This window comes from Drosophila mauritiana, chromosome 2L, assembly GCF_004382145.1.
Source record: "Drosophila mauritiana strain mau12 chromosome 2L, ASM438214v1, whole genome shotgun sequence".
NCBI classification, from domain to species: domain Eukaryota; kingdom Metazoa; phylum Arthropoda; class Insecta; order Diptera; family Drosophilidae; genus Drosophila; species Drosophila mauritiana.
This window is the reverse complement of record NC_046667.1, coordinates 10799813-10822304: the sequence shown is the minus strand read 5'-3', so window position 1 is coordinate 10822304 and position 22492 is coordinate 10799813. Positions and strand designations below refer to the sequence as shown.

The window sequence follows — 22492 nt, the reverse complement described above, 5'->3', positions numbered from 1 at the left end:
CTGTGAATCGGCTACCTGTTCCCTCTTGCAGACTTCGTTGTTGTCCGATTGTGGCTCTCTGCGAAACGGTAAGTGCAAATTTAACGCTCTCTTTGCTGGTCTGTTTGTACTCGTCTGTCTGTCTGTCTGCACGCGGGACAAATAGATGATCCATTTGTTTAGCTTCTGCAAGGAATCGAACTGAACGGTCACACAGAACGAAAGAGAAAAATTAAACTATACAACTAAAAATAAGGTAAAAGTATTGCAATCGAATTCCAAAATAAATAAAAAGAAAACCCCCAAGCAATGCTTTACTTTATTCCTGCGAATTGTTCAGTTATCAAAGTTTATAAAATGCAAATATCAATTTAAATGTCGAATCTGAAAGTGTAGATGCTTTATTTTCGGTGTAGTCGTCTCGAACACTTGTTGCTTGTTCATTGTTTTTACAGTTTTTAAGTGGCGCTCATATCCGGCATTTGTGGTTGTTGCTGTTTTTTATTTTTTCATTTTTGCGTTTGCTTTTGGGCCTGATAAGCGCACTCACCTTCGTCGCCCCCTCGCCCACTCCAAATGCCACCCACTTCACTCTCTGGTCACCTTTTGTTGTTGTACATACCTCCGATGGCCGTTATTGTTACAGTTGTCGTCGTAAGTGCAGGTGTGTGTTTAAGTGTGCACACCACCTGCATTTCATTTGCATTTCGCATTTTTGATTACATTATTTTTTTAGGCGCTTCCACTTTTTCTTTTTTCCCGATTCGCAGTTCGATTTTACCTCTTCGATTTTTGAGTGGTTCTAAACCTTTGTGATTCAGTTAAAGTTTATTGCTGGTAATGGCCATCTGTTCTTGGCCTATGGCTCATTGATTTCTTTGTTAGTTTGCCTCATTGTGGCATGTTTTCTTTATAGACCTTTTTAGTCAAGTTCTCACTTAGTTTAGAGGTGGCTCATTCAATTAAATTAGTAAGACTATAAGTTTTTAATTGGGAGGTTTTTAAGTACGCATGCTTTTTGTCTAATTACTTTTAGAATCGATTTTTTATGCTCTTCCGAATAGTGCTGAACTCAAAACATTTATTATTAACATTAATTATCGTGCTCATGCTGCACCTTAAGTTAATTAAAGAAACTCAAGAGTTCAATCTGATCTGACCTGATCTGATCGGTTCTTAATTATAACCGATAAATATGACATTTGTCTCAACTAAATCAAAATACTTTTCCATCTCTGATGTGTGTCAATTTTTGAAGGTTCTCCTTGGGTTCGTTTAGTCTCACAACCCCCATAGGAGGCATAAGGCCAGGCCATCTGTTGATTAACCGATCTCGCAGCGATTGCAATGCATTTTGCCCGGTGGATGCAGTTGATGTCTCAAAGTTCAGAATGTGAAAAAACACATTTCGGTGCGCGTTTAATTAAAGTTCAGCACCTCACTCAACCCACTCGACTAAAATCACGACATTTGCGATCATTAACACAGCCGCAAAGATATATATATGTTCATATATATATATATATTTGTATAGTCAGGCACACATGCGATCGAGTGTGGGCGCCCAGATCGGCACTCGATCATCTGTGGAAGCTGGGACAGACAAAGTGGATGCTTTATGGAGAAATATGATTTCATGCGGCGGCTCGAATCAAACAAATAGCAAATCCAAGCAGAAATAACAGCCATATTGTGCGGTGCTGCGGTCAGTGATTAACCTTAGGTTCAAGCAGCGATCTTTGATCTGTCAAAAGATCAAATTATGAAAACCTACTACAAGTCCCCCCAGAGCAGAAAAAAATCCGAAAAAGGTACAAAAAATCGGGGACCATAACAAAACACTGCCAATCAGTTCAATTATGGTCTTATGATCTTCGCAGCGCGAATTCGCTGACGGAATATAATGGCGAGTACATAAAGTTAACTTCAAGTTACCCCTGCTCGTCGAGGATTGCTGAGATCGCGGCGGTCGAGGATTGCTGTGACAAAAATGTCACAGTCAGCAAAAAGAAAAAATAATAAAAAAAAAGCCGCAGCCGATCGGTTTACTCAACTCCCAAACTCATCTCACAACGAAAGCAGGGGCAAGCGATCTTTAGCAAAGAAAAATAAAAGTTAAAAACGCCCTCAATGCCCTCAAAGTGATCGTCACTTGCTCTTCATTATTTTTATTATTATTATTATTATTTTTCCTGCTTATTTCGGGGAGAACGGGTTATTACGAGGCGATGATGAAGTTGCTGTGCGGCAGAGGTTCGTTTGTCTTCGTCAAATATTTACTTTGGAGTCCGCTAATGACATGAAACGGCGAAATTGTGATGTGAGCCGCAGGAAACTGTTGAATTTGTTATTATTAGCATTTATTTTTGTATATATTTTATGATGCCAGCTTGGGGATTTTCTTTTCGTCTCATATTTTTTTATTTATTTTTTTTTTTTGCTGGTCCTCTATCAAGTGACAAGAGAAGTTTGTGAGGCAAGCAGTTATGTGCCTGATTATATGATGATACCTGAGCCAGTTCTCACCCTCGGCGTGTTTTTTGCGATAAACTTTTCAATGAGCTGGCAAATTCCATTCACAAATCGTCGGCTAAACGGAAGTTGAGACTTCCCAAAAGGTCAGAAAGATTTTCGAGAATTTCCACAAATTCTGACTTAAAGCGCGATCTTCTTGTTTTATTCCATAGAAAACTGAGCTATATCTTAGGCGAACATCATATTCCATCAGGGCTGTGCGTGCTTTTGCCTCAATCTAGTCTACTCCCATTTTGTCTGACGTCGTATGGTTGTTATCATTTTTTTTATAGAGCTAAACTTTTTGGTTACAGTCGCATAAATTATCATTCGGATTGACCAATCGCCGATCCAAACCTAAACCGTTTAATGTTCATTTACTTTTTGCTTAATTTTATTACAAATCTGTTGTTGCGGTTTCTTCGCTTCTTTTATGTTTTATAGCAGAAACGTGTTAATATCTGCATATGTTTCTATAATTTTCGATTTTGTTTTGATTTTTAATATAAATATTTATACCTAGGCTCTTTTATCTCTTAATGGCTTACAGGTTTTGCTTTGTTTAGGTTGAGGATTGGATTTCGTTAATCTGAGCGTGTTTGCTTTGGTAGGTCAAGAGTTTAAAGATGGCTCACAGTAAGTGGGTGTGATCTTGTTTAACTGCTTAAATATACAGTTCGCTGTGATGGGGGTCAATGGGGCTTTAGAATGGAAGAATTCTTGGTGATGTGGTCGTACTGCTAAACTTTAATACTTGAAAAGCAATGACACTAAATGCCATCCTCTTTTGGCAGAAAACCGATATAAATAAGATAAGTTCAATAAAAAGTATCTTTAAGTAACCACGTATCCCATTTGCTGTGACAAACAGTATGACATTGCAAGCATATAAGGATATTTTTGGAGCCCTCACTACTTCACTTTCTGATCTTGCAGCACGCAACCAACATGTCAGTCATGAGGATAAACACTTTGTCCGCTTCCGCCTCGTTTATATTTGACCTCCATTCACTCGGCCTTTTGCAGGTGTCACTTTTCGTGTACAGTTGCCACACGACCGACCGACCGACCGACCGACCTGACCCCTTTGAGTTGCCCCACAACGATCTTTGCCTCATCTCGGCCAGCACTTTTCGCCTTAAAAGTTTTCGTTCGTCGCTGGATTTTGTAGCTGCCATGTTTTTGCCTCACATCGCCGACGACAGGCTTCGCCTAAACTGGTGCAAAAAATGAAGAAAACATGCAAAAATAAAATAAAAAATATCAAGCTGAAGTGAACCCAACACGATGATGCTGCCCACACGCCTCGACATCGACTTGACTTGGCCTGACTTGGTCTCAGATCCCAGGTCTCAGTCTCAGTCTCAGGTCCCTCTACCCAAGACCCAAAGCCCAAAGACCAAACCCAAAGCCAACGACTCTGCAGTCAGTCTGTCGTCTGACAGAGTTGAGTTGTAGTTTTGGTTCACAAAAAATGAAAATGACTAAAAGATAAATACTTTTTGTATGCCACAACAGTGCGGGCTATGGCCATTTGTCCAGGACATAAACTACAATTAATACTCAATATTTGGGATACGGATACACTGACGTGACAGGAACTAAAGAAAAGTGTTAAAAAGAATGAATAGCTTCAGAATAATTTTATAATTAGGTGTGCATTGCATCGGGATCCGTAAGATTTTCACTTAATTCTACATCCGGGATCGGTGAATCTTCCAGTTGCATTAAGTTGCCGGTACGCACTGTATATCCTAGCAATTGACAGACTTAGCCAAGATTCCGAACAGCGTGTGCCGCGCATCTAGAGTATATAGTCTACATGTATCTATATCCACGTATGTGCGCCAGATACCCCCACTCGCACTCACACCCTGGCACGCTGACTATATTCAGATCGGTTCAAACTCTCGAATGAAGTGAACTCGAGGCGCGCAATATGTCGCTGTCATTTTGGGGACATGTTCGCATGTGTGTGTGTCGCCGATCGCTGGCGTATCTGTGTGTGCGCGCCTGCACGTGTGTGTATCTGTGTGAGGGCAAACGGGCGTTCGTTTTTGAGGTCTGTGGGCATCGGTCGATGTCGGTGTCGATCGGTCGGTCGCTTGGCATTAGCATTTTCAGTGTTGCTTTATTTTTAGATGCGCGCAAAAAAGCCAACAACAAAAGCGCAACAGAAATTGCAAGTGTCTGCGTTTGGAAGTGTGTGCCGCCCGTGTGTTGTTTGTGTCTTCTATATTGCTCGGAGGTGACTGACTGACGAACTGATGGACTGAATGGCTGGCTGTCTGACGGACTGCCAAACTGATGACATTTTTGACCAGCAGTGACACAAAGTAACTTGCAAGTAACTTGAGGTTCTGTGATCCCGAAAACTTCCATTTTTTTCAGTTCAACTAGTAAAGACTTTCCAGGACTTTCATTACTGAAAATCAAGACATCAAATAAGAGTTAAAGCGACTTAAGCTAGTTTAGCTCGAACAAAAGAACAGCTAATTTCGTAAAATGGAAGAGTTTAATTTCCTACAAATCATGTCTAACTAATTGATTTCGATTTCTCCATTCATCGCCTTATTGGTAATAAAATAAACCCAAAAAGACAGATTACTGGTCTGCTATGCTGACAGGTTAAGAACATGTTATCCCCGATATTTGGTCTCTGTCCATATGCAGTGCAGCTTTTACCAATTTTCTGTGGTCACAATATGTGGATGTTGGATGTTCTGGGCGATAGTTGTTGTTGCCTCTTTTTCTGGAGACGCGTATTGGCAAACGAGTCAATTGGTTTGAACTGTCGAACTGTCTTTTGGTCTTTTCCCTTTATTTTTTGTGCCACAAAAGCGGCATCTGCATCCATCTCTTTCTGGGGCCTGCGATTTGGCAAAGTTTGGCGATCGTCCCACACAAATACGGCAGAAGACACGGGCAATACTTCAACACACCTTGACTTGCCCCTCATCAGCCAACCTGGCGGCGGCATTCTGTGGTATCTCTCTCCTCGAGTTGTCAACTGTAGTCGAAGTTGTTATTTTATTTTTTGCCTGAGATATATGTACCTTCTTCGACCTGTAGCTTTTTCTTCACATTTTCAAATATTTGATTCATTGACGTACTGCGTGGATGTCGAACGTTATATGTATGCTTGCCCCGCTTATATATTTGTGGCAAAATTATTCATATCGTTATGAGTCGCAGTGCATTTGCTGCTCATAAGAATGTGATTTAGGAACCCGAACAGATTTATTACGCACATTGGATACCAAATAATAACAGCTTTCTACTTTGAAACTTAAATGACAGTGTGTGTTCCAGACAACTGAATATCGATGATTTATTGCTGCTTTACAAGTGCAATAAAAAGTGGTTGACAAGTAGTTGGGCAAATAGTGCAATCTGAAATGTGTCAAAAACAACAGTGGGCTAACACTTGTGTCTGAACTGAAATACATATCAAGTCGGCTTAGGTATCAAGCAAAGTTACAAACTGTGCAGTTCCCGTGAAAGATCGACCTGCAATAATACATCTGTACATCTTTATGGGTTTTAATAATTTATAGAAAAATTTGCAAATCTAAGCCGAAGTACTTTGCGGTCTGCGCATATCCATCGGATATAGAGATACATATCTTATATTTATTTACCTATTTATCTAACCGAAAGTTTGCTGTCATTTGACTTTTTGCCTGGCCAAAATATACGATGCTTATATCACACACATATAGATATATATACGTACATATGAGCGGCAGAAATGTATCTCACAGATACTTGGACGGGCCAGGCTGCCTTTTGTTCTTCTTGGCAGTTCGGAGAATTTTTCTTGCGCTCAAGCGAACTTGGAAAAGATCACAGACCTTCTGACCTCTCGCTCGCTCGCCGAGCGCCCTGCAAAAAATAAATATACGAGCAAAAAATAACAGACCTGAGCTGCGGCTGCCAGAGATACAGATACCGAAGTACCACAATATATGCATGTCCCCTTTGCCCCCACGCCGCCCCAACACCCCCCTCCCCCGGTGCCCACCCCCCGTTGCCGTTGTCGTTGCCGTCGGTCGCAAAGTTCTAAAAATATTTCGCCGCCAACTCAGGTCGCATCGTCGGTCGTCGCCGAGATCCCGTCATGGCCCGGTCGCCTCTGTTCGCCTTTTTGGTCTCGTTTTGGGTTAAGTGTGCGGATCTCGCATCTGTAGCCTGGCTATATATACATAAATGCGATCGCGTCCATGCCTATATATTTATGTACATATACTTCTTAATATACCCTGGCACAGGGTACTGCCATTTCTCCCACAAGCTTGGGAGACGGTACACCCTATAAGTACCTCAAACTTTCCTGATTTCTATAATGAATTGAACATATATAAAAGTTAAGTTTATATATTCTACCTAATCATCTCCATAAATGGACAAGCAACTTTGAAATACCGAATAAACAACTTATCCTATACCGAAATCACTTTCTTATAACCCAAAAGGAGGAAATTAAAAAAAAAGAGCTGTTTTTAAAACAAATTATGTATCTAAATATATATACCAAGTTCATATTACCTATTCATAATCTAAGGCTTGTATTAGGGAACCTTTCTCATAGTTCTTTTAATAGGTGATCAGCGTTTCGAAACTGGAAATACGGTCCGCAATATGCGATCCCTTCGTTTGACGTCTGCGACTCTTAAGGTTGTTCAGGTCGTTCAGTTTGGAGGCGGCGAATCGATTTCGATTTACATTGGAAATTGTCTTTCGATAACGAACGTTTTCGAAGCGATAAAACCAAAGAAAACAGCGATTTTTTCATTAGAATAATGCGATATGGGCAATTAATATGCATATGTTTCCTATTCGACCGTTTGTTGGTTTTGTTGCGAGGTTCAATCGAACAACAACTGGGCAAATAGGAAAGTGCAACGCAACACCGCCAGACAACAAGAACAACAACTACAACAACAACACGACAATGCGAACAACTGCAATATGTCTGCTGCACTCTCGCCCTGTCCCGCTCCCCCCACTGCATCCACCCACCTCCCCCCCCTTTTTTGTTTTTGTGTTGATTGACGAGTGACGAGGCCAAAGTATCAAATGGCCAGCGACGACACAGATATGCCTCCGTATACAAATACAGTTACAAAACACGCCTACACTTTGTTATCCATCAGTAGAAAAAAAAAACCCTCCGCCCACCGGCCGCGCCTCCCCACCCCACATTCGACCCTTTTTGAGGTCTTCCGAAGTTGTAAAGTCGCTGATGTTGTTCGTTCTATGACTTTACTTTATCGCTGCGTTTCGCTCGCTCATTCCCACTGCCACTTGAACTCTGACCAGCTGACCTTCAGTGAACCCTTTTCGATGTGTGTGTGTGAGAGAGAGACTGGGGCCGATCGGTCAGGGAGCGGGGAATAGCAAAAGAAACCAAAGAGCATAATACACAGTGGAGACCAAACTGAATCTATATTGTGATTGTAGATCAAGTACTCACTTACTGATAAGACCCTGTTAAGATTTACATAAGAACGCTGCTTAGAAGCTTTTCGATGTATTAGTGCGGATCACCTAAATTAATATTAAATTAGCTTATTTGCCAATTTCTGGCTGATTTTCAATGATTAATGGCATCTGTTATTTTATATGCTATTATTTATAAGAAACACTGTTATACAAAGCATAAGCACCTGTCGCATGCGCACAGCGCTTACTGTACTGATAAAGCGCCACAGCGCTCTCTTAGCTTGCGCTCTCTTCGTTCCGTTTGTTTTGCTACACAGCTGTTTTTTCGGCTCCCCGACGTGTTGGGGCTTGAAGTAGGAGTATGTGTTGCTTTGTTTTTGCCTCTATGCTTGTTATACACTTCTTAAAGAGCATTTTAACTTTGACCAACTGTTTGCAATGTAGTAAAGAGGACATCTTTTACATCTTTCGAAAAAAATATTTACTTTCGATTTGAATTATCAAACAAATAAATATAATTTAAATGTGGAACATATTTTGTTAAATAAATATAACTTTAATCCAAACATTAACTAATAATTTTTTTGACTGTTCATTGTACCTGTTTATTTTATATATATTAAAGTTACTTTTTAAGAGAGTATTGAGTCGTCGGCGTGATTACTAATTCTTTTTTCCCGTTTTGTTTTCTTATTTGTTGGGGGGCGCTCTCATGCTCTCTCGAACTTGCGTTCAGTACGATTTCGTTCGTGCGGCGGGCAACTCGTGCGAATGCGAATATAAATAACAAGATCCGCGGTATTATCAGTGATCGAAATTTCAGCGATCGACAAGATCAACGAGCAATGATCGCGAGCGCAAATCGCGCGTAAATAGAGAAAATATAAATCAAGAGGATTGATAAAAAAAAGCGTATAGAACGCGAATAAGGTGAAATGTGTGAGTGTGGGGGCGTTGTGTAAATGAAAGATTAAAAAGTTCGGAAAAAGTGCTTACGGCGGAAGCGCACCACATAACCGTAACGGTATCAGTTTTGACAGAAGGAAAAACGGGCCGGAAAATGTCACAAATACAGCGCAACTAATCCCAGCTAAAAATAGTCCGTGGAGAGATAAAAAATCACTGTGACATTTGTTCGTGGCTTTTCGCTTTTTTACAACAAACTCACGTGTCTAACGACACTTTGACAACAGAGATACAAATCTGTTTTGGGAAGCTGGGCACGTGACCGCCAATTAATGAATGAGACAGCACCTGAAAGCCATGAAAGAGATGGGCGGAAAGTGCGAGCGAGATAAGTGATAAGGCCGCGAAGAAAGAAATCCCGAATCTTATGCTAATTGAGTGACAGAAAGTGAAACGCAAAAAATCAAGTTTAAAAGTCAAAAGTCACAAGCTAAATTAAATAAACAATGCTTTAAAAGTTCAAAGCTACAAACCACACATTTTAATTGTGGAGAAAATTAAAAGCAAAGCTATAAAGTTGAAATTTAGCAAACGTAAATCATTTATAGCCAAATATAGGATACAACAAATAAGGAATATTGGTTACGCCTCGTCAAGAGTTTAGAAATTATATGATTCTAATAGTACATAATAAAGCTCAAAAGTAAACACTAAACAAATAAATAAAATTAATCAAACAATTCAATTGCATACAAGTTAACGTAAAAACAAAACTCAACTTTTTTCCAAACGAACGACAAGTTGACAACACAATTAGTCAGTCTGTCACTTCACTTAGTTGGTGGGCCACAATCAACGTCGAAACAATCAAAAAGGTAAATTCTAATCTCAATTTGAGTTTGAGAAAAAAATCCACAATACATTCTCTTATCAAATAATTTAAAGAAATAGAAGCTGAAGCCGAACGAGAAACAAATGCATAATATAAATGCAAAAGCTGTTTAAATATTTGACAGCCAACCGAGCGACCTTAAACTTTTTCTTTGTTTTGTTCAAACCGAAAAGGTTAAAGTTCCGATACAGTTTTAGCCAGGTTCGAAACAAGTTTGATTGTCATTTTTGATAGGTGCTGAATAGAAGTGTTTTAACTTGTTAACGCTTTAGTCTGCTTTGGTACACACAAATTTTAGGCAGAAATAAAATGATGAAATTTCCAAAACATAATCAATCGGTTTCATTTCTTTTAAATGTGTATTGTTTCACGGCATAAAATAAAATAATAACTTACATGGTAACGACCTATTTTCCAAACTTAAACCTTTATTAATCAATTTACCTCTCGTGTCATACCTGTAATTGCCAAACATAAGACCATCGACAAATTGATTGTGGCAGCAGTTAATATAATTTGATTACCCACATCACAAAAAACAACAGAAAGAATGACGGACCTTACGCTACAACAGCAACAACCATTTGACAACCAGCAAATTAATTAAGCAAACACCCAAAGACAAGCAATCGCACAAAGATACATAGATACAAAAACTACATAGAGCCATAATGATTACCGAGACTTGGACAATACGAACAGAGATAAATTAGCAGCATAAATGGTCAAAACAAGTGAAACGGCTAACAAAACCTGGCAACTTAATTGAAGAAGTGGTCGAGCGTAAAGTGTTAAAATAACTTTATAAACCCCATGATTTGTCTTTACCGCATATCTATCTCTTTCTGTTTTTTTTTCTTTATTTCACTGTATTTTACTACCACTATTTATTTCCTGCCTTCACTTCACTTGCAGCAGCCAGCAGAGCGAAAGAGATAGCCGCGGATCGCCAGAAAGAGAGGGCAAATCGAATCGGTTGACGACGGCGGAGGTTTGACAATATGTTGAGCCCCCATAATGAAGGAAATTGATACGGAGACAACAGTAGTATGGCCAGCCTGGTGTTATTCCGGTAAGTCATGCCCCCACCCCTCACCCATCATTTTTATTCCCAACTCCAAAATGGAGTGTTTCGTAGTATTATGACAACAATAATGGGGTTGGGGGAAAAGCTGTTGAAAGTTTAGCTATCGCTTTACGCTATTATTTCTGGGCCGCTCTTTAGTACCCTGTGATAAATAGTAGACTCTTGGGTCTATAAGCTGAGCCACAGAGCAAGAATCTGAAGTCAAAAAAAAAAAAAAAAAATACTTTTGAGAGGTATTTTTAGAAACTATACGGCTTAAGAACTAAAACAGTATCAATATTTGTATTATACATATGAGCAGAACAACAAGGCGTTTTAATAAACAGTTATGAGTCACAGGGTACCTTTAAAGTTAACCATATCCAACGACTTGCCTGCAGCAAATCCATTTGTTTTTATTTATTTTACTTGATAGTGTATATTTCTTATATTTCGTACTGGACTGTGCCGAAAGGCCGATGGCCATTGTGGTGGCTGTCAACGCCTTGGCCAAAAGAGTTGTGGCCTACTGTTTCTGTTATTCCGCCGCTGCTGCAGTTTATGATCAAATGGTTTCGGTTTCGGGCCAACTTGTGTGTTTTTATTACTACTTTTTCAACGCTGTCGCTGCCGTAAATTTGTCTCACCCAGACCTTTGCCTTTGCTTTCGGGATTTGTTTTATTTCAACGGACATTATTTATGGGCGTGTGACATTTTTCTGCTACTCCGTGATAGATTAATTAGATTGACCAGTGTTGGGTCGGTTCGGTTGTTCACTTGCCGGGAAGTCAAGTATCTGAGCCATGATGTCATGGCTCCGTATCTGGTCTCACCTTTGACTTTTGCTTTTGCTTTGGTGGTCAGTCGCAGGCAGCATGCAAAAACGAGAATTTCTGTTCGACATGCACATTGTGAAACACAAAGAGTTATAATGCCGAAACAACAATATATACACAGAATCGGTAAAAAGTAAAAGGCTGACTTGAAGTAGCGAAAAAATATGATCGAACAACAGTCACCTGAGCACGCAGATTTGGGATTTTTTGTGACGTCAGATTGTGGTTGTTAAATTGATATAATTAATTGGATCTTAATACTTCTCTTATGCTTAATGTGGATCTGATCCCCGTCACATAAGTTATTTGATGGTTTTCTTCTCTCAACATTTGATTTTAAAGTCAAATTTATCATTATACTGCTAATCATTTAGAAATACGTTTGGTCATGTCTGTATAATTTTGTTGGACTAATTAGCATTGTTTCAAATTCCTTAAACTGGAATAATCTTAATAATTCGGGAATAAATGAGATATCGTTTTATTTATTTATCGATAGAAAACGGTTAATCGAAAACGTGTTTAAAGATCTTGTATTATATACTTCACAAAAACTGTACCTCAGGTTTCCCTTTTAAAGTTGTTGACAACCTTTTGACCAGGCTAAAAAAAAAAAAGCATGGCCGAAAGCACTCCTGAATTCGACGAGTTCATCGAATATTTGTGAGCGGCAAATTAAGCATTCAGCATGCAAATTTTCATTAAATAAAATTAAATTCCCCTCCCAGAATAAAAAAGGCAACCGCAATTTCAATGCGTCTCTCGATTTGACTTGACTTTGACCGGCTCCGCTGGCACTCCCGGCTCCTCCAGCTCCTCCAGCTCCACCAAATATGGCAAACGTTAAGGGACGTATGCGGGCACAAATGAACGCCCAAATGGCCGACAAGTGGCGATAAAAAATAAAGAAACGTATCGAGCTGCAGCAGCTTTAAAATTAAAATAATCAGAAATAAAAATAAACAAGCAACTGATGCCGAACAGCGGCGGCGAAGACGACGTCGCCGATGATGATAATGATGAAAAAGATCGCTCGCCGGGCAAAATTAAAATGCAAAACGAGTCAGCACCGCAGTCCCAACGTCGGCAAGTCGCCGTGGAAAGGGCAACCATCCATCCCAATACAGAAGCGACCCGTTCGCATCTCCATGGCGGCCAGGCTAATACCAATGCTGGTGCAAGATAATGTTGTAGCTCGATAAAGAGATTTTCATCTTGCTAAAAAAAAAAAATGTTTCTATACATGCAGAAAGTGTAAAGAAAGTACTAAGAAGTTGCAGATATGAACGCAATTTAAAGAGTAAGTACTTTTTCTTACCTTGCGAGGCTTCACTGTACCCCCATGATATCAATATGAACTGGCCGTGCTGCTGGCAAAGGTTATAATGCATCTCCATCTCCGCTGCCGTTCCGTTCCATTCCGATCCGATCCGCAACCGTCGTGTTCTTGTTTGCCTTTTGCGCTTTTCACTCGTTGGCACTCCGCTCAACTTGATGCTTTTGCTTTGCTTTGGCTTTGCTTTGCTTTGGCTGGGACCTCTTTTTGCTTTTGCTTGACTTGACTCCGAAACCTTTGACGCGAACTTATGCCCTGCGAGTGGCCATGGAATGTTGACTTGCTGTCTGTCTGGAGCCGAGAATGGCGAACGAGAATGAGTCGCAGTCAGGCAGAAATCAGAGGGAACCCAACATGAAGTCGGGTTAATAAGCAGCTAATATTTGCATTAATGCGATTCGTAAATACACTTCGCTGGTGAATGAATATAATAATAATTACTTAGGGTTTAATTCAAATATCTTCGGATAAGCTAAGATGATGAGTTCGTGAAGGTGGGAATGCAAATCAACAATTTAATATAAATGCTGTAAAAACTTTATGACAAGCATATCCTTTTTGGTAGAGCATCAGTTATGTGAATTAAATAATGCTTTTAGGTCCTATATACGCTTTGTATGCGGATGGATGGCGTGCAGTAAGTCGCCGATGACTTTTAAAGGCGACTGCGCAGCAGATTCACCCTCTGCCCTCTGTGATCCGCCATCTCCCCCACCTCCCCATCAACCTCCTCCGGTATTTTTTATGTGTGCTCAACTTTGCACTCGGAGAACAGTCAAAACGACTTGGGACACGCACACTTGTTGCTCTTTGGCATTGGAATTGCCTTACGTGGCATGCAAGCTGAAGCACACTGCACATTGCACGTTGCACGTTGCTCGTTGCGAGTTGCTGCTGCACTTATTTATTGTTTGTTGTTGCCGTGGTTATGATTTGCGATTTTTTCCCGCATATCGATGGCCACTTGGCCTGGGTACGCCTCTCCCGAGTCCCCCATGCCCATGCCCTCTTAGCACGGTAGCCGCCGCAGGGCGCAATTATGCCACTTGTCGGAATTTCACTCAGACTGAAGAAGAAGAATAAGAGGAGCAGATAAAGCAGCCGTCGCGCCGACGCAGTAGCTATCCCTCTTTCCTCAATACGGTTAAGGTCCCAGTAACCAGTTAGTACGAAGAACAGTGGCCACTGAATGATCTATACCATTCTATACTTATTTGAATAAAATAAATTTATCTAAGATACATTGGTGGCATTTACCACCAATTATCAGATAAACATAAGGCAATAGTTGAGAAGGTGAGAAAAGCTTCCGCAATGTAACTTCTTTATGTACAAGACTTCACTGTACCCGGTACTGGGGGGCATGTGTGGATTTAAATTCATTTGTTTTGTTTCTGTTTCGGTCGCAGCTTGCGAGTCTAGAATCGCAAATGAGCAAAACGTGTAAATTATACGCGTCGCGGTCACAGCCCAAAGCAAATAAAAAAATCGAAAAATTCCGACTGGCTGCGACCCAAAGTGAAGTAAGGACAGAAGGTACACACTTACTTACAAACAGCGATACTGATTATTGGCTGCCACTCAGGTTTGGAGCGCCGAGTTCAGTCAAAGTCGAACTTACAGCTTAGTGGTTGTCATCCAGAAGTGTTCAATTGGCTTGGGTGACACACCCGCGCACAGAGCCAATCGACATTTCTACCAGCAATCGGTGAATTTGTGATTTTGGAGATGGCAGAAGCTCCATACAAACTGACGATAATTATCGATAAGTCGGAGTGGAAAATCGATCAAATCAATAAGATTATTTAGAACTCTTGAATTGCAATCCATGAAGATAGTTTGTGAGATTTATATTTTGCAATGAATATCAAATCATATTTGTTCTCAAACTTTTTTGATACAAGATTATTGTTGTTTTTTTGATAGCCTACTCTGTTTTAACAGATTCTCAGAGGCAAAATGATAAAGAAATAGTAGTATTATATATTTTATGCAGTATTATATTTGAAGCTTGCTAACCAAAAGTAACTGTTGGCAACTAATAAGTTAGATATGTGTAGTTATTACATTTACAAAATTAATTACATAAATAAAAGCAAATAAGAGAAAACATTTAAATACAAAGAAAAATGTTTACACGATAATTACCGATTTTTTTCCCTTTTGTTGGGGCTACGTTTATATTCTAAACGTAGGGGGTCCAAAATGATTAAGCAATTCTGCTTAAGAACTATGAAATATCTATGATAAGTTCATTTTGTTTGCATAATTTCAGCATCTCCGCCCCATCAATGTTTCAGCTTCGACCAATCTTAAGTATTTGATCCCACCGCACCTTTTAGGGTAGAAAGCCAAAAGTTCATCAATTTCCAGTGACCTTTTGCTGAATGCCGACTGCTTAGCTTAGCGATCTCTAATTGCATAGTAATTGATATTAATTAAGCGATATCAAAAGGTCTCTACTGCTTTTGGGGTCTCCGCTTTGCGATGGTTTCTTTTTCATTTCTTTGTTTCATAGTTCGTGAAATACCTGCCTACACAATCTGGTCAAGCGAAATGGCAAATAATAATTAAATAATAACAAATAAAAAACGTACAAGTTAATGGCATTTGGGGTTGCCTGTTTGTTGTTGCTGTTAAGTGTGTGTGCAGCTTTTTACATTAACAATTGAACTTGAACTGAGCTGCTGCCGTATGGGCAAAAACAAAACAAAAACGAGGTACGAAAAAACAAACGTTAACAAAAAAAAAAAAAAAAAACGTTAGGCGCCCATAAATTTCAAGTGTATCTGTCTCTCTTTATCGGCATGAGTGTGTGTTTGTGTCTGTGAGTGCTTGTGTCTGTGTCTGTGTTAACCATGACTGTAACAAATTTAACGAACGTCATTGAAATGCCATGGAAAAAAGTCCATGTAATTGTCAAGTCCAAGAGCGCGCGAAAAAATTAAAAAAATAATAAAAAAAAAAACACCAACTGCTGCTCAATAAAATCAGCGAAACAACAACAACAACATTACCACCATGCAAAGTTTGCGCCTTGTCCATTAAAAAAGCAGATTTTGTTTAATTTTATTTATTTTCATTTTTGTTTTCCTTTATAAAACTCACATACCACAAGGTTGATTCTCTCTTCACTTAAACCCATATAGACTATACACATATAAAGATACCAAAGCGTAGCTACCAAGATACAAAAACAACAAAGGATCGACAACGCTTTTAGAATTCAATTAAAAAATCATTGAACGACGCTCGCGCCCTGCTCAAAAGTGGCAAGAAGAAGCAGCAAAAGTTGGAATTATAGTGCCTGGTGGGGATCGGGGGACATATGGAGGGGGTCCAGGGGGGTTAGGGGTAGGTCAGACCAAACGGCGACGATCATTGGCGCAGATATTGACAAAATGTCGCAACGTGAGCAAAATCATTGATGAGTTAGCAGAAACAAAAGAACGATCGCTCCGTGCGTAAGTGCGAAAGGGAGAGGGCGACACACCATATAGTATAGGATCGGGTTGGATCGGGGATCGGCCAGTGCTGTGTGTATCCCAAAATGCCTTTGCTTATTAACATTTTTAAGCAATTTGTAAAGGGGGATATGCACGGGGGGTTGAAGAGGAACTGTGGCACACGCAAACGACCTCAAAAACCCTGAGCTCGAATCGGGAAGTTAGGAGCAGGTGGGTATACCCTATAGGGTTTACTAATTACCCTATTAGTACGAAATGGGATACGATACTATTACGATGTTGATGGCAATAATACTCCTTATTGTTACTTACTTTATTTAATGAGCATGGCATAAGAATTATAATAAGAATTCAATTAAATGTTAGTACCCAACACTGGATCCTATCTAATATTTCAGAATCTTTTAATTTTGAAAACATCGCACTCTCTCTCTTCCTGGTGAAACCGCAGTTAAGATCTTGTCAAACTTTTTACGGCTTTTAAAGAATTTTTCCGTTTCGTTTGCTATTCGTTCTGTTTTTGTTTGCCTCCTTCACGATGCGCGTGACCCCAAGACAAGCGAGCCAGACTCGGGCAAACACTCTGGGCCATGTTTTTTGTGCCGGCCTCGACTTGGCTTTATGACACCCAACACACAGACGGATCTCGATGGGTGTGTGCGAGTCTGTTTGATTATTCAATTTGAAAGTTATTCATTATGCGATCACGTACTCGAAGCAACCGAATTGTGAGCACAGGCCAGTGCGCAGAGGTCAACGCTCGGAGTCAGAGTTGTCAATCAGTCAGTCGCCAGTCAGCTTGGCCAAAAATCTCTTACCCAAATTGAATTTCTGACACATTATTTATCTGCCAGCGTTTTTTTTATTTTAGCCCCTCTTCAAAATGTTTTTATGTGGCCTCTAATGAAGTTTTCACTCGGTCCCTTCGTTTTTTACGACCCCAAACGTCTGTAACCTCAAATTAGTTGCTGCCAGAGTTGCCACAGAGTGCCATCGTTAAACGATTCTACGGCCTCGGACCAGATGGTTTCCTGTCTTGTCCTTGCCACCGCAAATGACAAAAAATTAACAGACTCCAGATCCGCGATCACCTTGGCATTTCGGTTGGCCCCTGCCTTGGCATCTAATCCTCATCATCGGACTGCAAACGGAGGGCACCAGTTGGGATGCACAGTCTGACTCGAGGATAGAACATGGCAGGCTGTAAAATTGCCATTAAATAGTTGCCGTTCCTGTTGATTTTTATGTTCTCGGTTCTTACACTAAGAAAAATAAGAGGTATTGCAAATTTAAAGGAATTTGTTGGGATCAATATAATAAGAAGAAGGGAAATACATTTATAGTAAATGTTTAAAGGTTTAAAAAACTGTTAACACATATAAGAATATCGTTATTGTTTAATCAAGTTTTTTTTGCAGTGCAGTTGGCTGAGCTTTTCGACTTCCTCTGGCGCTTTCTGTGCCATTTACACTTTTGCCTTCTGCCTCCTTTAGTTGAAGTTGAAGTAGAAGTATTCTTTTTTATGTTTACTTAGCCTCCTCCCAGTCCTGTGGCTCCTCCCCCTTGGCCACTTGCAGCATCTGCTGATGATGTCTCAATTAGTTGGTCTCTGTGGATTTTTGTGGCTTGCCCCAAGAGCTGCAGAAACTATTAAAAATGTTCGCGCGTGTGTGTGTCTGTGTGTGAATGGGTACAACTTTGCCATTTCACGGGGATCGTTATCTGCTTTGGCCGGATATTGCGAGCATAGTGATTTATCTAGCAGATAATAATGATATCTTGTGTATCTCGTGCATCATTGTAGGCTGTGCCGTCTAAGTTCACATTCCACTTATCTGGCTTCTCGTAAGTGATCTTCGGGCCAGCTATCTGGCTAGTTAAAGTTTGCTGTGTATGGTATGTACATTTACCATGTTACGTGATTTATAGCCTTTGTCAAAGGTCAGCTCTCTTGGCTAATAAATATTTATATGGCCTCATTCGGTGTTTTTTTTTATCACTATTATTAATACCATTTCTTTGAAAATTGATAAGGGAAAGCGTTATTATATAAATTAGATCATTTTGCTTAATACCATTGTAACATTGAACGTATTCATACTTACATTGTTATTTCCGCTCAACTGAGATCCGCAAGGCATTCCTCCATTTTGGAATACCCAAACTTCCCTTAAAAGATCCTCAGCCATCACTCCTTTTGAGGACATTCACTAATAGTTCACACACACGAGCAACTTTCATCGAAGGAGGCGGAGTAACTCCTGGCTACCCAGTCCAAATTCTAAAAACCGACTTGAACCCATGGGGGGAATTATGCAAAACCTACGTAACTGTACAATATGCATATGAGGAGAGAAGGCCTAAACGTTTATTATCCCCACCGTTCAGCCGCCAGTGCCTTTGGTGATTTTGGGCCTGCAGCATAATAGTTCAATCACTTGTCGCCTCAAAAGCGCATTCATCTTAGTCCAACCCTGCCGGATTCTCCGCGCCTTTCTCTATTTGTCACAAACACCAATTTCGTGTGACAAATTTGTATGGCTCGCCAGTTTGCCAGTTGGCAAACGATCTCTTTGTGACTTCTTTGGGGTATTCGTTTTGGGCCTGTGTGTGTTGCCAAATATGGTGACTCCTTCTACGAGGAGGAGACCTGCACCGATGGGAGTACTTTATGCCTAGATATGTGAGTTGACTGCGACTATATTCAAATGGGCAGCCAAAAGATGCGGATGAGGATGAGCGGGAGTGGTGGTGGTGGTGGCCGTTGTCTTCTGGCAGTTTGTCGCGCATTTAAAATGCAAATTATCGTCATTATGATGGGCCATCATCATGCCCATCATCATCATCGTTATGATCATCGGGCGACAGCCTCCTGCCATCTGCAGTCTGTGCGCGCCAAATTGTTGTTGGCAAATTATTACCTTGGCCAAAGCCATAAACATTTTGGCATGTCTTCACGTGCCACGATCATCATCATCATTATCATCATCATGATCAGGGAGGCAGCAGCAAAATCGAGTGGCTAGGGGGGGAACCACAAAGTCAGTCATAAATTTGTCACAAAAATATATATACTTACATAAAGTCTGTTCAAGTCTTGGGTGCCTTGGGTTTTTGTCTGTCTGTGTGTGTGATTTGTCAATCCGTCATTGAAGCGCCGTTGTTTGGTCTGGCAATTTATGGAGGAGTCCTTCTCCTGGCCGCGCTTCCTCAATTCCAGCTGAAGGATCATTAGCTAAAAGGAATTTTGTACTTTAGTTGAAATAGCTTGGATCACTTGATTGATTATGTTGATACTAGATATTAATAATCCCTGATATTAAACTAATCAAACTACTTAGTTCTTAACTGCATCCGGCACTCTGTTTCTCTGTTTCTGATGATCGCTTCCATTACTCCCATTTGTTCGATCTTTTGTCTGAACGAACTTACACACTTATTTCCCCACTGTGGGGTATACCCCATTGCGCCTTTGTTGTTGTTGTCACGCGCTGCTATTATGCAAATATTGTGCTGTTAAATTGTATGGTGCACGCGTTATTTATTCTTTAGGTCTTTATGGTCGAAGGCGTTGGGGAGAGAAGTACGATAAAATAATCGACAAAAAAGAAAAGTAAAGACACCATATAAATCGCTGATTGTTTACGTCGCTGGGTATAATTATGGCCATTTATGTTGCATAAATTACGGCGTTTCGATCTTTTGTCACTTGCAGAAATGGCAATTCAATTGATCCGTTGCCGGGGTTATATAAGGACAAGAAATTGAAGATAATGCGGCACTTCTTTTGAGTGCATAACCTTGAGAAATAGAAAATATAATTTGAAATTTTGATGCATAGAACCAACTTAATTGTACAGTGTTACCTCTATATGTTAGCTGATTTTCAAATGTTTCTAAAAAAACTAAGCGGTTTCTACATCTGCACATTGTAGCACACGCAGCTACTCGTGTAACCCTGGCTTCACACCGAATCTCTTATATATGTATATGTTTATTTTGAAATACAAATATGTTGATATTAATTCTTAATCACCAGCTGATTATTGGCGTGCTGACATACCCCTGACTCATCGTCCGTCCCGAGCTGTCGATCTACGGCCAACTCTTATCTGACTCACAGGGTTCAGTCGTCCCCATCGACAAGTGTGTGTGTGTTGTTGACCTATTTTGTGGTTAACCCTAAATGCTAAATGCAGTTGATTTCGGCACGCCTTTCCCCCCTAATCGCCACCTCGTGTGGCATTGCAGCACGTAGTTGGGATTGAGTATATATATGCCCCCCACTCCTCTGCCACCTACGCACGCATTATACATGCACCTACACATACATATATCTGTACTATAAGTACATATGTGTGTGCGTGTGCTTATGTATGTATGAACTCTGGTGAACTGCTGAAAGCAAAAATGAAATGGCGACAAAGGCAAAATGGCAATATCAATCAATTCGAGTAGCGCGAGTGAGGGAGATGCAAGAGATCTAAAAAAGAGTACCCACCTCTCCGCCTCTTGAGAGGGTAGAGAGCGAGAAAGAGAGAGCGAGAGTGAGAAGGAGAGTCAGCGGTCGTGGACATCGCCGCTTTGGTTTTGCTGTTGTTGTTGTCGTCTATATTTACACTTGTGGCCTCTTATCAAATGGCAGCGGCGCAGTTGACTTTTTTGACGTTTGTGTATACACTCTCCACGGCTGATTTTGTTGTTCCTGCCGCTGCTGCTGTTGTTGCTGTTGTTGTTGTTGTTGCGGCTGATCTGTGTACTATATGTTGCTGTTGCTTTCGCATTTTGTACGCGTCGACCGCCGCTTTGCCGCTTTGACTTTTTGCTCTGCGATCGTTGCGTTTTATTTTAAATATGTATATACACCAATCTCAACTCGGGAGCAAAATGGGAACATACCACATGAATTGAAAAAACCCAGAAAGAATTGCAAAACTAAGAAGAACACACGTTCGTAAAGGAGTCAAAAATGTTCAAGATTAATAAAGTCAAAAAATCGTTTAAAGAATGATTCATAAGTAAAAAAAAAAAAAAAATGATTTGCTTTTAGCCAGAAATCCTTAATTTACAAGTTTTTTTTTATGATCACACATATTCAACATTTTATTTCGTACCCCACCCGATCCTAATTGCATGAACAGCAATGTTTTCGGTTTGGTTTTGGTTTCACTCTAACCAGACGAAGTCGCCTTGTGCGATAAGTTCGCGTGCAAAGGTTTTGAACTGCTTGAACTCGTTGGTACACACCATTCTACTGGCAAAACGGCAGCAAATGTGTATGTTTTTTTTTTATATGTAAACCTTCACAGCGACGTACAATATGCGCACAGAATAACCCATATACTTGGTGAGCAGGAAATTACTGTTCACTGCCTTCTGGGCGATCGTGTTTAAGATTTATAATTGCATATTAAGTATACGCCAAGTCAGCCGGCGGGGGAGTGAAGTGAAATGATAAGTGCTGAAGTCGTTCAGACAAACGATTGTAGATGTTGTGCGCCAGGTGGTTTAATAAACAGCAAATATTTCATAAATAAATTGCTTCTAAAGGGTGATCATGGGCGAAAAATTACGCATACGCCAAGTAAGCCGTTAGAAAATAAAACTAAATAAAAGGCAAGTTTAATCAACACTTTTTTAAACTAACTCAAAATACATCCGTACATCAAAGTAACTAAACCAACGCATTTTACAAAAAACCTCCGCAATAAGTCACATTACGTATACGCAGCGTTATCAATGCGACACTTAGCAGAGTCCTAATAAAACGAAATTGATATGAAATGGATTTCCATGGAATAGAATCAAATTAGTGTCAAGTTTAAAGAGTACACATTTTCAACTATTTTGATGACTTCCAGTCGATGGCCATTTTATATGCGCTCTAACCTTGCGCCATCAATCTTTGGCCTTAACTAGCTTTCAACGGCTTTACGTATGGCCACCACAAACACATTAAACAAGATGCGGATGCTGCTGCAACACTCAGAACTTGTTAACAGGACAGCAGAGCACAAGGAAACACGCCCCAAAGAGCACTCATTTCCCCA

At 40.2% G+C, this 22492-nt stretch overlaps 1 protein-coding gene across 4 annotated transcripts in view; it reads left to right on the top strand.

The window, feature by feature from the left end:
- Positions 1-22492, top strand: part of LOC117150917 (pneumococcal serine-rich repeat protein) — a 54566-nt gene that overhangs the window by 1107 nt on the left and 30967 nt on the right. Inside the window, exons 1-2 of one of the 4 annotated variants that reach the window (XM_033318072.1) lie at positions 8680-9719; positions 10652-10808. In XM_033318072.1, the coding sequence (XP_033173963.1) occupies positions 10754-10808 (55 nt within the window). In that variant the 5' untranslated portion in view covers positions 8680-9719; positions 10652-10753. Of the gene's footprint in view, positions 1-8679; positions 9720-10651; positions 10809-22492 lie in introns of those variants that run through there. The other 3 variants (XM_033318070.1, XM_033318071.1, XM_033318069.1) reach the window with 3 other exon arrangements.